General features: G+C 40.5%; 2 protein-coding genes across 6 annotated transcripts in view; one reads left to right on the top strand and one right to left on the bottom strand.

Moving 5' to 3' along the window:
* Window positions 1-3,105: 3,105 nt before the first annotated feature.
* PIGBOS1 (PIGB opposite strand 1) lies at window positions 3,106-5,189 on the bottom strand. 3 transcript variants are annotated; one of them, XM_033190051.1, is made up of 2 exons: window positions 5,051-5,189; window positions 3,106-3,760 (listed from the first exon to the last, which is right to left on the bottom strand). In XM_033190051.1, the coding sequence occupies exon 2, from the start codon at window positions 3,683-3,685 to the stop codon at window positions 3,527-3,529; it is 159 nt and encodes a 52-aa protein (XP_033045942.1). In that variant the 5' UTR covers window positions 3,686-3,760; window positions 5,051-5,189; the 3' UTR covers window positions 3,106-3,526. The 3 variants fall into 3 exon arrangements, with proteins under 3 accessions (XP_033045942.1, XP_033045943.1, XP_033045944.1); XM_033190052.1 differs by lacking the exon at window positions 5,051-5,189 and adding an exon at window positions 4,913-5,027; XM_033190053.1 differs by lacking the exon at window positions 5,051-5,189 and adding an exon at window positions 4,714-4,867.
* Window positions 5,190-5,234: 45 nt separating this feature from the next.
* PIGB (phosphatidylinositol glycan anchor biosynthesis class B) overlaps window positions 5,235-13,541 on the top strand; it is a 36,306-nt gene continuing 27,999 nt past the window's right edge. The window contains exons 1-5 of one of the 3 annotated variants that reach the window (XM_033190043.1): window positions 5,235-5,401; window positions 6,264-6,399; window positions 7,250-7,367; window positions 10,899-11,003; window positions 13,172-13,302. In XM_033190043.1, coding sequence (XP_033045934.1) covers window positions 5,266-5,401; window positions 6,264-6,399; window positions 7,250-7,367; window positions 10,899-11,003; window positions 13,172-13,302 — 626 coding nt within the window. In that variant the 5' untranslated portion in view covers window positions 5,235-5,265. Of the gene's footprint in view, window positions 5,402-6,263; window positions 6,428-7,249; window positions 7,368-10,898; window positions 11,004-13,171; window positions 13,303-13,541 lie in introns of all 3 variants that reach the window. The other 2 variants (XM_033190045.1, XM_033190044.1) reach the window with 2 other exon arrangements.

Below are 13,541 nucleotides of genomic sequence, written 5' to 3'. Positions count from 1 at the left end.
CTTTGGGAGGCCGAGACGGGCGGATCACGAGGTCAGGAGATCGAGACCATCCTGGCAAACACAGTGAAACCCCGTCTCTACTAAAAATACAAAAAACTAGCCGGGCGAGGTGGCGGGCGCCTGTAGTCCCAGCTACTCGGGAGGCTGAGGCAGGAGAATGGCGTAAACCCGGGAGGCGGAGCTTGCAGTGAGCTGAGATCCGGCCACTGCACTCCAGCCTGGGCGACAGAGCAAGACTCCGTCTCAACAAAAAAAAAAATAAATAAATAAAAAATAAAAATAAAAATAAAAATTAACTCAAGATGGACTAATGACTTCAATTGAAAACCTAAAACTGAGAGAAGAGAGACAGACCCTCTCATATTGTTTTATACTCAGAAAAGGGAAAAAAAAAAAAGGCAAAACAAAAGGCAGGTAGCCTGGGGCCTAGGAACCAGACCTGAAACCAGGCCTGGGCCTGCCTGACCTAAGCCTGGTAGTTAAAATTCCACCCCTGACCTAGCAACTGATGTTATCTATATATTCCAGACATTGTATGGAAGGACATTTTTCTGTTTCACTCTGACCACCAGTTCTTGCAGCCCCGTCACGTACCCCCTGGCTTGTTCAATCGATGACGACCCTCTCATGCAGACCCCCTTAGAGTTGTGAGCCCTTAATAGGAACAGAAGTTGGGCACCTGACAAGCTCAGATTTTAAGACGCTAGTCTGCCAATGTGTCCAGCTGATAAAAGCCACTCCCTTCACTATCTCGGTGTGTGAGGGGTTTTGTCTGCGGCTTGTCCTGCTACAAAACCATAAAATCTCTAGAAGAAAACCGAGGCAATACCATTCAGGACATAGGCATGGGCAAAGACTTCATGACTAGGTCACCAAAAAGCAACTCCAACAAAAGCCAAAATTGACAAATGGGATCTAATTGAAGAGCTTCTGCACAGCAAAAGAAACTATCATCAGAGTGAACAGGCAATCTACAAAATGGGAGAAAATTTTTGCAATCTGTCCATCTGACAAAAGGCTAATCTCCGGAGTCTATAAGGAACTTAAAACAAATTTACAAGAAAAAAAAAACCCCATCAAAAAGTGGGTGAAGTATATGAACAGATACCTCTCAAAAGAAGACATTTACACAGCCAACAAACATATGAAAAAATGCTCATCATCACTTGTCATTAGAGAAATGCAAATCAAAACTACAATGAGATACCATCTCATGCCAATAAGAATGGTGCTCATTAAAAAGTCAGGAAACAACAGATCCTGGCAACGCTGTGGAGAAACAGGAACGCTTTTATACCGTTGGTGGGAGTGTAAATTAGTTCAACCATTATGGAAGACAGTGTGGAGATTCCTCAAGGATCTAGAACCAGAAATGCCATTTGACCCAGCAATCCCACTACTGGGTATATACTCAAAGGATTATAAATCATTCTACTATAAAGACACATGCACGGCCGGGCACAGTGACTCACACCTGTAATCCCAGCACTTTGGAAGGCTAAGGGGAGTGGATCATGAGGTCAGGAGATCAAGACCATCCTGGCTAACACGGTGAAACCCCGTCTCTACTAAAAATACAAAAAAAAAAAAAAAAAAAATTAGCCAAGCATGGTGGCAGGCACCTGTAGTCCCAGCTACTTGGGAGGCTGAGGCAGGAGAATGGCATGAATCCAGGAGGCGGGCCTTGCAGTGAGCCGAGACTGTACCACTGCACTCCAGCCTGTGCAACAGAGCAAGACTCCATCTAAAAAAAAAAAAGACACATGCACACGTATGTTTATTGCAGCACTGTTCAAAATAGCAAAGACTTGGAACCAACCCAAATGTACATCAGTGATAGACTGGATAAAGAAAATATGAGACATATATACCACGGAATACGATGCAGTCATAAAAAATGAGTTTGGCTGGGCGCAGTGGCTCATGCCTGTAATCCCAGCACTTTGGAAGGCCGAGGCAGGTGGATCAAGAGGTCAAGAGATCGAAACCATCCTGGCCAAAATGGTGAAACCCCGTCTCTACTAAAAATACAAAAATTAGCTGGGCGTGGTGGTGCACTCCCATAGTCCCAGCTACTCAGGAGGCCGAGGCAGTAGAATTGCCTGAACCTGGGAAGTGGAGGTTGCAGTGAGCGAAGATCACACCATTGCACTGCAGCCTGGGCGACAGAGCCAGACTCCGTCTCCAAAAAAAAAAAAAAAAAAGGGGGTTATGTGCTTTGTAGGGACATGGATGAAGCTGAAAGTCATCATTCTCAGCAAACTAACACAGGAACAGAAAACCAAACACCACATGTTCTCACTCATAAGTGGAAGTTGAACAACAAGAACACATAGACACAGGGAAGGGAACATCACACACTGGGGCCTGTCTGGGGGTGGGGGACAAGAGAAGAGAGCGCATTAGAACAAATTCCTAATGCATGCAGGGCTTAAAACCTAGATGACGGGTTGACAGGTGCAGCAAACCACCATGGCACATGTATATCTACGTAACAAACCTGTACATTCAGCACAAGTATCCCAGAACTTAAATTAAAAAAAAAAGAAAATACAAACTTAAGATTAGGGTAAAAAGTAATACCAATTCTTAGCAACTTCAAAATCTTTTTAACTATATGAATAATAGCTTCATAACAAACTACTCCCTTAACACCATTATTAATGCAAATTTGCTTAGTGGATTAAACATCTGTGTCACACCTGCCATCCTCTCAAACAGCATCTACCTTCTCTAAAACCTCAATATGATCTGAGCCATCCCAATTCTCAACTACTCCTCCACACTGCCTGAGATGAAAAACGGCTGGGATTGAATGACTGCTGAAATATATTAAACCAATCTAATTGCAGGGTAACTCAGGGCTTTCTGCCTGAGGTAGCTTAACTTGGTTCACACATCTACAAATACTATTGTAAACACCCTCCCCAATTATTTTATACACACTGAGACTGGTACTCCATGATATTACATATGCTAAATTCCTAGAAAACCAAACCTCAAGTAGAAAATATTTCTAAAACATTCACTTTTGTTTAAAAGGAAATTACTTATCTGTCCTGGTAAAAAGACATAAAATGACAAAAATACAGTAAACATTAAGTGTTAGGTTAAAAAATCATTATCCATGATTTATTTTTAAATACATCTATGTTTTTGTTAGATTAAAGTTAAAATAATTACAATGGAACTTTAAGCAATTATTACGGTTCAACTTCATGAAGTATTTGTTTTCTTTTTGTTGAGATGGAGACTCGCTCGGTCGCCCAGGCTGGAGTGCAGCAGCGTGATCTCAACTCAGTGCCACCTCCATCTCCCAGGTTCAAGTGATTCTCCTACCTCAGCCGCCTGAGCAGCTCGGATTACAGGTGCACACCACCAAGCCCGGCTGATTTTCGTATTTTTAGTAGAGACAGGGTTTCAGGCAGGTTTCGAACTCCCGACCTCGTGATCCACCCGCCTCGGCCTCCCAAAGTGCTGGGATTACAGGAGTGAGCCACCACGCCTGGCCTAACTCCATGTAGTATTAACTTTTCTTCTCTTCTGATTCTTGTACCGACTGCACCTTTAATTCCTTCTGATCTTTGGCATACTGTTCAAATACTGGTTGAAAAATATATATTCCTCCAGCAATTCCAAGGATAGTAGTAAAAAGCAGGTGCGGAAAAGTCAATCTCCTAAACATTGTTGCAAGATATACAGCACAAGGAAAAGGTGGTTTTGGAAAGCCACACTCCACATCCAGGAAATCTCTTCAGATCTGTGTACAAAAATGGAAAGCAAAGCCATCACTTAGCACAATGTCCTTTTAAAAGATTTTATGTCGGCCGGGCGCGGTGGCTCAAGCCTGTAATCCCAGTACTTTGGGAGGCCGAGGCGGGCGGATCACGAGGTCAGGAGATCGAGACCATCCTGGCTAACACGGTGAAACCCCGTCTCTACTAAAAAAATACAAAAAGCTAGCCGGGCGAGGTGGCGGGCGCCTGTAGTCCCAGCTACTCCCGAGGCTGAGGCAGGAGAATGGCGTGAACCCGGGAGGCGGAGCTTGCAGTGAGCTGAGATCCGGCCACTGCACTCCAGCCCGGGCGACAGAGCGAGACTCCGTCTCAAAAAAAAATAAAAAATAAAAGATTTTATGTCAATACTTTGCACTGGAGTGAACAATATTTTTATGTTACTAATTAAAACAAGAATATAACTACATAAGTAGAGGAAATGAATTATGGAAGAGTATAAGACAAAGCTAAAACCTTTTATTACATAAGGTTCTCAATGGTTTTAAATGCATACTTTTTTTTTTTTTTGAGACGGAGTCTCGCTCTGTCGCCCAGGCTGTAGTACAGTGGCGAGATCTCGGCTCCCTGCAAGGTCTGCCTCCCGGGTTCACGCCATTCTCCTGCCTCAGCCTCCCGAGTACCTGGGACTACAGGCGCCCACCACCACGTGGACCCAGCTAGTTTTTTGTATTTTTAGTAGAGATGGGGTTTCACCGTGTTAGCCAGTATGGTCTGGATCTCCTGACCTCGTGATCCGCCCACCTTTGCCTCCCAAAGTGCTGGGAATACAGGCGAGAGCCACCGCGCCCGGCCTGGTTTTACTTTTAACTAGAGGACAAAAGACAAAAAGAAACTAACAACAACAACAACAACAACAAAAACACAGGAACCACTGAGCATGTTTCCACATCTGTACAAGAAGCTAAACCATCCCTACCCTGTCCACCTCGTTCAACAGGCATTTTTTCTGAGAGCTGACGTTTACGATTATCATTACTTTTTTTTTTTCCAGCCAGGATGGTCTCGATCTCCTGACCCCGTGATCCGCCTGCCTCGGCCTCCCAAAGTGCTGGGATTACAGGCGTAAGCTACCGCGCCCGGCCTATCACTACCATTTTTAATAACCACTCAGGCACCTCCGACTGTTCTGCGCCTGCTCCACGTCGCTAAACTCGCTACCGCCTGCTCCCCTCCAGAGATGAGACCGGACTCCTTCTGGCAGTTTTCGGACCCCCGAGCACAGAGACCGCCAAGCCAAAGGCGAGTAGTAATACCTGGGTTCACAAACAGCGAAAGAAAGCCGCAGGCGAGTCACCTCTTGGGGTGGTAGAGACAAAGTTGCCAGTTCCCGGTTACTTCCGGGCTTGCGAGCGACGGCTGCTCGCAAAAGCCAAACTTAGTGGATGGACGAGCAGCGCACTCCTGCCGCTTTCTTCCGCCTCAGGAAGGTGGCGGCCGGGGATGAGGAGGCCTTCTAAGCAAGTGCGGAATGGAGCGGGGACGCGAAGATGCCAGCCTCACTTTGCGTGGTCTCCAGAATCGCTCCCACGAGAAGATAAAACTGCGAAAGAGAAAGTCTACCTTGTACTTGAGCACCCAGGAAAAGAACGCCAGGCGCCGCAGGGGTGAGTGAGGGGGTGCTGTCTGGAGAGCTCCTGCCCCATCTGAAAGGAGCCCCCGTATATTTCACTACCAGCCAGTTGCCCGTTGAGCTCTGTGTTGCCAGATCTAAACGAGTTTTGAAATGCTGGAAACACAGATTTTAATATAAATCCTGATTTTTAAATGTTGGCAACTAAATTCAAATTAAAAAAAAATACTCTGTATTTGGCCGACAGACTGTCCATTTGTGGTCAAGAGCAGGACTTTGGAGACAGCAGACAGATCCGGGTTTGAATCCTGATAAGTAATTTACAGCTTTATTTGGACAAGGCAGTTTAATTTCTGGGCCTCAATTTGCTCGTCTGTAAAATGGGGCTAATAATATCTATGCCATAATACTGTGTGGAGGATTAAGTGGGATGCATGTAAAGAAATTAACACAGTGCCTGGCATATATAATAGTAAGCATCAATATATTTTAAAATGTACAGAGGACCATTTTATATTGCACATATACAAAGGGTTGCTTCCCAAATTAGTAATTTATTAGCTGGTTTTTTTCATTAGATACACACGTAGTATGACCTAATTAATTAACCTAAGGCCTTAGTTAATCCACTTTTTTTTTTTTTAGTATTTATTTTAATATTATCTTTATACAATAAGTTGCAAGAAAAGTTGGTTAAACTAAAAGAGTGGCAGTCACCCAGTGATGAGGCTGTGGTTCTTGTATAACCTTCCCTAGGCTGGCTTTGAGAGTGGTGTGGAGGGGCCAGAGGTCACTACTGTGCCTTACAAGGGCAACCAGAGCAGCAGATTTTAGGTTCTGCAAGTGGAACTGCCTGACTTTTGTGCCACTATTACCTGTTTTGTTCTGTTTTTCAGATCTTCTTGGAGAGAATATTCATCTGGTCTTGTTCACCATAGCTTTACGAACATTAAACTGCTTTTTAGTGCAAACAAGCTTTGTTCCAGATGAATACTGGCAGTCTCTTGAAGTTGCACATCACATGGTTTTCAAATATCCTTTGTGGTTTCTTTTCCAGACTGTAAGTGTGGAAATTGTGTTCAGTTTCTTTCAGAGTAGTCCCCCCTGCTCTTTTGTCTTCAGGAGATAGTTTCCAAGATCCCTAGTGGATGCCTGAAACTGTAGACAGTACCAAACTCTATATATATTGTTTTTATGTATGTAAAAAAAATACACACACTTATGATAAAGTTTATATAAATTAGGTACAGTGAGAGATTAACAGTATTAAAATATAACAAGTTTAACACAGTACTATAATAAAAGTTATGTGAACATGGTCTCTCTCTCAAAATATCTTCATATTTTCTGACAGTGGTTGACTATGGGCAACTGAAACCATGGAAAGTGAAACCACAGATAAGGGGGAACTACTATACATATTTTCAGTTTTCCATATTTTCCCCAAATAATTTTAACTCATCCAAGTACGCCATTATTTTATACTAGTATTTCTCCTGTATCTTTCCTTTATGTTAATATACTTGACACAGCCGTTAGCATACATTCCCACAGTGCTTAGCACTTGGAGGATACAGAGAAAGTAAAAAACACATTACTGCCTTGAAGAAGTTAAGAGTTTAGTTGGCCAATTGAATTTTTAATGCAAATATCCAGTATAAAATGCTGTTTTAAGACTGCCACAAAATAAAATATTGGTTTACAAATGGAAATGAAAATAGATTTGCCAAGTGAAGTTGGGTGCACCTGTAGAGGCAGGAGGACCACTTGAGCCCAAGTTTTGAGACCAGCCTGGGCAAGAGAGTGAGACCCCATCTTAAAAAAAAAAAAAAAAGGAAATAGGTTTCAATATTATTTGACATTTACTCCTTAATGTTACTAATTATGGTTATTTGACTTGGGAATGGACAGAGAGATTGAGGAGTTACACTTATCCCTTAATCTTTGCAAGCATTTACAAGATTCTTCATCTTTTAGGGAAAGATAGTGTTCAGTTGCTGGTAAGTTCAAATAAAAGTAACCCAAATACTTATTAAAAGTAGATTTATTCTACCTTTTTCAAAGCTTAATGTATATTAACTAAATGATATTGGGGCCATAGAATTTGTTTTTAAAAGGCTACTGTTGCTAAAGTCCAGCCATAATCTGGGAAGCCCATGATACTACAGACATACTGTGATGTGTAACTCTTGAGTTTGTGCTGAAATACAAGACTGAGCATTAAAATGTCCTGATGCGAGGAATCCTGTTATGATGTGCAGATTTTCAAAATGACTATATTATGTATTATTTGGACATTAGAAGTATACTTCTTTCTTTTTTTGAGGGTGGATGGAGTTTCGTTCTTGTTGCCCAGGCTGGAGTGCAATGGCGTGATCTTGGCTTACCGCAACCTCCACCTCCCGGGTTCAGGCAATTCTCCTGCCTCAGCCTCCCGAGTAGCTGGGATAATAGGCATGTGCCACCACACCCGGCTAATTTTGTATTTTGTAGAGATGGCCTGGTGTTCAAGTTACGCCTGGCATGTTTCTTCTCTTTACCTCACTCCACTGCTTTATTTTACTCTTTAGCAGGTCCTTACTGTAACATGGAAAATTATGGCATCAAAAATCTGGAGGGACTGCTAATGGCTGGGAGTTCAGAACTCCGCTGATTTTTATGCTAAAGTCTACTTTGTTTTAAATTCAAGATTTCTACTTCTACTTAACCACCCTTGAAAAACTTCTCTTTAGTATTTTATTTATAAACGTCTCTAGCTCTTAACTGCATAATCATAGATAGTATCCTCTAGATACTTTGTAATTTATTAATATTCATCTTAAAATGTGGATCTCCAAACTGACACAATACTGAAGGCAGAATAACTAGTTCAGAATATGGTGGGTTCATTAACTTACATTTCTCAGAGCACAGGAATTCTTTTAGCTTTTTAATAGGTACCTCACACTGTTGGCTCATATTAAGTTTGTAGCCAAATTGACTTTTCATATGAACTGCTTTCAGGGGGCCTGGGAAGTAAGGATGCAGCTTATAGCTCCCTATGCAGAGTAAACAGAAGGTATGTACATGAGTGCCTTTTCCTGTATTTTACAGGGCACAGTTTACGTGGAACTAAGTACCGTGTACCTTTAACTTTCCAATTTTAGCATTTATTTATACATTGTGGACAAAAAGAACATAAAGCTAAAGTGCTAAAAGCCACTGACAACTCAAAGTAAAGCAGCTCCTATAATGTGGAGTTAATGAAGTTTGATTCAACAAAAATATGAATTAACGGCCGGCACAGTGGATCACGCCTATAATTCCAGCACTTTGGGAGGGTGAGGTGGGTGGATCACCTGAGGTCAGGAGTTCGAGACTAGCTGGCCAACATGGTGAAACCCCATCTCTACTAAGAATACAAAAATTATCCAGGCGTGGTGGCGGGCACGTGTAATCCCAGCTACTTGGGAGGCTGACGCAAGAGAATCGCTTGAACTCGGGAGGTAGAGGTTGCCATAAGCCAAGATTGCACCACTGCACTCCAACCTGGGTGACAGAGTAAGACTCTGTCACACACACACACACACACACAAATTCACATACAAATTTTTAGAAACACATCTTTTGAACAAACCAAGATTAAATTGTGCTCTACCATCGTGTTATTTTGTTAGTGTTAACTATGACACCTTTTTTTTGTAACTCTGAGAGATATTAGTGCATAGCATTAGCATTTCTAACTATAATTTAGTTGTAATACATTTATTCTTTTTTTTTTTTTTTTTTGAGACAGAGTCTTGCTCTGTCGCCCAGGCTGGAGTGCAGTGGCCAGATCTCAGCTCACTGCAAGCTCTGCCTCCTGGGTTTATGCCATTCTCCTGCCTCAGCCTCCCGAGTAGCTGGGACTACAGGCGCCCGCCACTTCACCCGGCTAGTTTTTTGTATTTTTTAGTAGAGACAGGGTTTCACTATGTTAGCCAGGATGGTCTCGATCTCCTGACCTCGTGATCCGCCCGTCTCGGCCTCCCAAAGTGCTGGGATTACAGGCTTGAGCCACCGCGCCTGGCCACATTTATTCTTTATTTCAATTTTACACTTAAATTTACTCTTTAATGTCATCTGAATACCATGTTCATATAATTGCAGAATATTTGTGCTTTTTTAAAAAGTAATTTGTTGGTTGGGTGCAGTGGCTCATGCCTGTAATCCTAGCACTTTGGGAGGCTGAGGCGGGCAGATCACGAGGTCAGGAGACCAGCCTGTGCAACGTGGCGAAACCTTGTCTCTATTAAAATACAAAAAATTAGCTGGGCGTGTGCCTGTAGTCCCAGCTACTCCGGAGGCTGAGGCAGGAGGAGGTGGGAGGTGGAGCTTGCAGTGAATGGAGATCACGCCACTGCACCCCACCCTGGGTGACAGAAAAAAATGTAATTTGTTATTATCTATATTGCAGGATAGAGAAGCAGCGTAACGTAGTAATTAAAGTCAGGCCAACCTGGTTTATAATGCTGGCTTTCATACTAACTAGCTGTGCAGCCTTGTGAAAATTACTTAACCTCTCTGTGCCTCAGTTTCCTCATCTATAAAACAGTCCTTTACTCAGAAGATTGTTAGGATTAAATGAGTTGATACATATAAAGTACTTAGCATGATACATAGTACACAGTGCTGCAAATATTTGAATTTTTAAAAACCTGTTGTTGCTAATGAATATAAATATACTTTTAAAATAGAAACTTAACACAGTGAAATGATTGGCTAACTATTAATATTTACATTAAAATTAGGGCCAGGTACAGTGGCTCACGCTTGTAATCCCAACACTTTGGGAGGCCAAGGTGGCAGTATCACTTGAGGCAAGATTAGCTTAGTGTGGCAGTGCATGTCTGAAGTCCTAGCTGCTCAGTAGACTAAGGCAGGAAAATTGCTTCACCCCTGGATTCAAGGCTGCAACCTGGGTGACAGAGTGAGACCCTGTCAATCAATCAATGTAATAAAAAATAATTTACAAATATATTTATAATATATATGTGTGTATATATGTGTATATATGTCATATATACACACACAGAGAATGAGACTGGTAAATATTTTATATTTTATATTTATATACAATATAGTTATATTATAATATATTTATATATTTGTGTCTATATAGGTGTATATATGTCATATATACACATACAGAGAATGAGACTGGTAAATATTTTATATTTTATATTTATATACACTATAGTTATATTTATAATATATTTTATATTTATATATAATATATGTGTGTCTATACTTGTGTATATATGTCATATATACACACACATACAGAGAGTGAGACTGGTAAAACTTAAAACTACATTGATTATTTTAATGAGAATATAATTTTTATAGAAAAAGGGATGTAGTTTTGCAGAAGAATAGAAAAATATATTGTCTATTTTTGTACTAAGAATGGCTTCCCATAGATAGTTGGATCAGCTTGTTGACTTTTATCATAATTCAGTGTGAACCAACACATGTTTTTAACATCCTGTTCTTCTTTTTAACTGATGAAGATTTGGATTCCTAGACTTGCCCAAGCACTTCTGTCTGCTGTAGCAGACATGAGACTTTACTCATTAATGAAGCAACTAGAAAATCAGGAAGTGGCAAGATGGGTGGTAAGTCCTAAATACTTTAGAAGCTGTATGCCAGTTATTTCATTCCTATAGGTATAAAGTACATGGAAACACTGATTCCCAGAACAATTTTAGAAGATAATTCATACAAGTTTAAAGAGATACGTCCATAATTAAGAACAGTAACATGCAAGTGGGGCACCTGCCATATCTTTCCTTCTGATTAAGCCCTGGACAGGGATGCCCTCAAACCCTTTTAGAGTCTAAACCCTGGGAGACAGCCTTTGGAAGCCCCTTCACTCCTCAAAACTGTCCTTGCCTCTCTTTCCACAGAATTGAGTAAGGATCGTTCTAAATTACCAACTACCTCACAAAGCATCTTAACTATTTACAACCCTTGTTCTGTTCCTCTAGCCAGCCTCTGTCTGAGGTGCAGCCCAAGAAATCTTTTTGCACTGAAACTCTTTCACTTCCAAATGAGATGTTGGAAGTATTAGGTTGGTGCAAAAGTAATTGTGGTTTGTGCCACAACAATATTAGGTTGGTGCAATTACTGGACTCATGTAAGGAAGAGAGTATGGTATAGAAGACTATCTTTTGTCATTTAACTTATTTCAAGGTGGAGAGACAGATTCCTGACATCTCCCATTCAAATCTTGAATGGATTTTTCCCATTTAAACAATATCCTGATGAGGGATTGGATTCTGTAGTACTGTTGTTAATTCACTTGGCTCTTTGTAAAGTTAATAAGCTTATATGAGCCTGTTTGAAAGTCTTACTACCTTTTTTATATTGTTTCTATTGGAAAATACATTCTAAATTCCAAGTAACCAATTTAGCAACATGTTTCTGAAATATAATTTATAATAAATTAGAAAGGGAACATTTCTGCAGGTATTCTATTCTTTTGCATTAAAAAGAAAGATTGGTTTAGCAACTAAGTCCTTGCTAATTGATTCAGCGATATGGTTAGCATCATTATTTTGTGCTTATATTTTATGTGCATTGCTGAAGACTCAACATAAAATGGTAGGCAGAAGTCATGATGGCTTTGAAGTCCTTCCCCCCAAAATACAGCACTAGGGCTGGGCGTGGTGGCTCACGCCTATAATCCCAGTACTTTGGGAGGCCGAGGTGGGCAGATCACAAGGTCAGGAGTTCGAGACCAACCTGGCCAACATGGTGAAACGCCGTCTCTACTGAAAATACAAAAATTACCCAGGGGTGGTGGTGGATGCCTGTAATCCCAGCTGCTTGGGAGGCTGAGGCAGAATTGCTTGAACCCGGAATGCAGAGGTTGCAGTGTGCCGATATCGTGCCACTGCACTGTAGCCTGGGTGACAGAGCAAGACTCCGTCGCGGGAAAAAAAAAAAAAAAGATAAAGCACTAGGTTCTTCTAGTTTAGGAAAAACCTTTACTTTCATGAAAATTAGGAACATTTTTTAAAGGCTGTGTTTGGCCAGATGGGAAGCTAGTGCCACATGCTTAACAATTGCCTCAACAAGTTTCTTTTAACATATTTGTTTTGTAGACTTAATGGTGCTCTGTGTGCATGTTCTTCCAAAAACTGATTCATTAATTTAGTCAATTTCCAAATTAAAATTTAATGTCTCCTGACTTTTTTTCCCCGTTTCCTGTTTTGTCTTAATTTTTCATCAGCATTCCAAAACAGGGAAACATTCCAAACAAGTGCAACATTCCAAACAAGGTCAATTTAAAAAGTCATAATACTTGTGTCAGTACTATAAGACAGTTTGAGAAATATTGATTGGAAGAACCTAGTTATGAATTTCTTTTTTTTTTTTTATTTTTTTATTATACTTTAAGTTCTAGGGTACATGTGCATAACGTGCAGGTTTGTTACATAATGAATTTCAATCTTCTTAAACTCTACCAGAAAAGAATCTGTTTTTACGTGTTTCATTAATGGAAAGTGGGATTGATTTTAAATCAAATGGAGTGCCATAAAAATGCACCTGAAAGTACAAACTTCTTAACATGAGCAAATATAGATCTGCTATTATTTTAAACCTGTGTTTGATACAAGTTTCTAAAAACAATGTTTGGGCATGCCTACTTACTTTTAATATCATCTACCTTTTGATGCCCTTTTCACAATATTTAGACTTGCTTGCTATTTAGAAGAAAATATGTACTAAGGTTTTCCATTTCCAACTTCATACATGTTTGCTCTATACTTTTTCTTAGTTTTTTTGCCAGTTGTGCTCCTGGTTCACATGGTACTGCTGTACCAGAACCCTTACAAACACCATGGAAACTGTTCTCACTGTAATTGCTCTTTTCTACTATCCTTTGGAAGGTTCAAAGTCTATGAACAGGTAAGAAAAATTATTGTTAATAATTATGTACAAAACTCTACTTTTGAAAAATCTTAAGTATCAACATATTGTAATGTCTAGTAGACCCCCTAATTTTCATGAGTCTTGAGAACCACAAATTTTCAGTTGATATATTAAAGCAGAAAACAGATAATACTCCAGCGGAATAATTAAGGAGAGTTTAACAACAGGAATATTTGCAAAGGTGTAGACAATATTTAGGAAAGCCGATATGGAAA

The sequence above is a fragment of the Trachypithecus francoisi genome, unplaced genomic scaffold, assembly GCF_009764315.1.
Source record: "Trachypithecus francoisi isolate TF-2019V2 unplaced genomic scaffold, Tfra_2.0 Lachesis_group3, whole genome shotgun sequence".
Classification (NCBI taxonomy): Eukaryota; Metazoa; Chordata; class Mammalia; order Primates; family Cercopithecidae; genus Trachypithecus; species Trachypithecus francoisi.
The sequence above is the reverse complement of the archived record's forward strand: the minus strand, read 5'-3'. Positions and strand labels throughout refer to the sequence as shown.

Coding starts and splice junctions, on each gene's coding strand:
- PIGBOS1 (XM_033190051.1), bottom strand. CDS start 3,685: ATGTTTAGGAGATTGACTTTTCCGCACCTGCTTTTTACTACTATCCTT.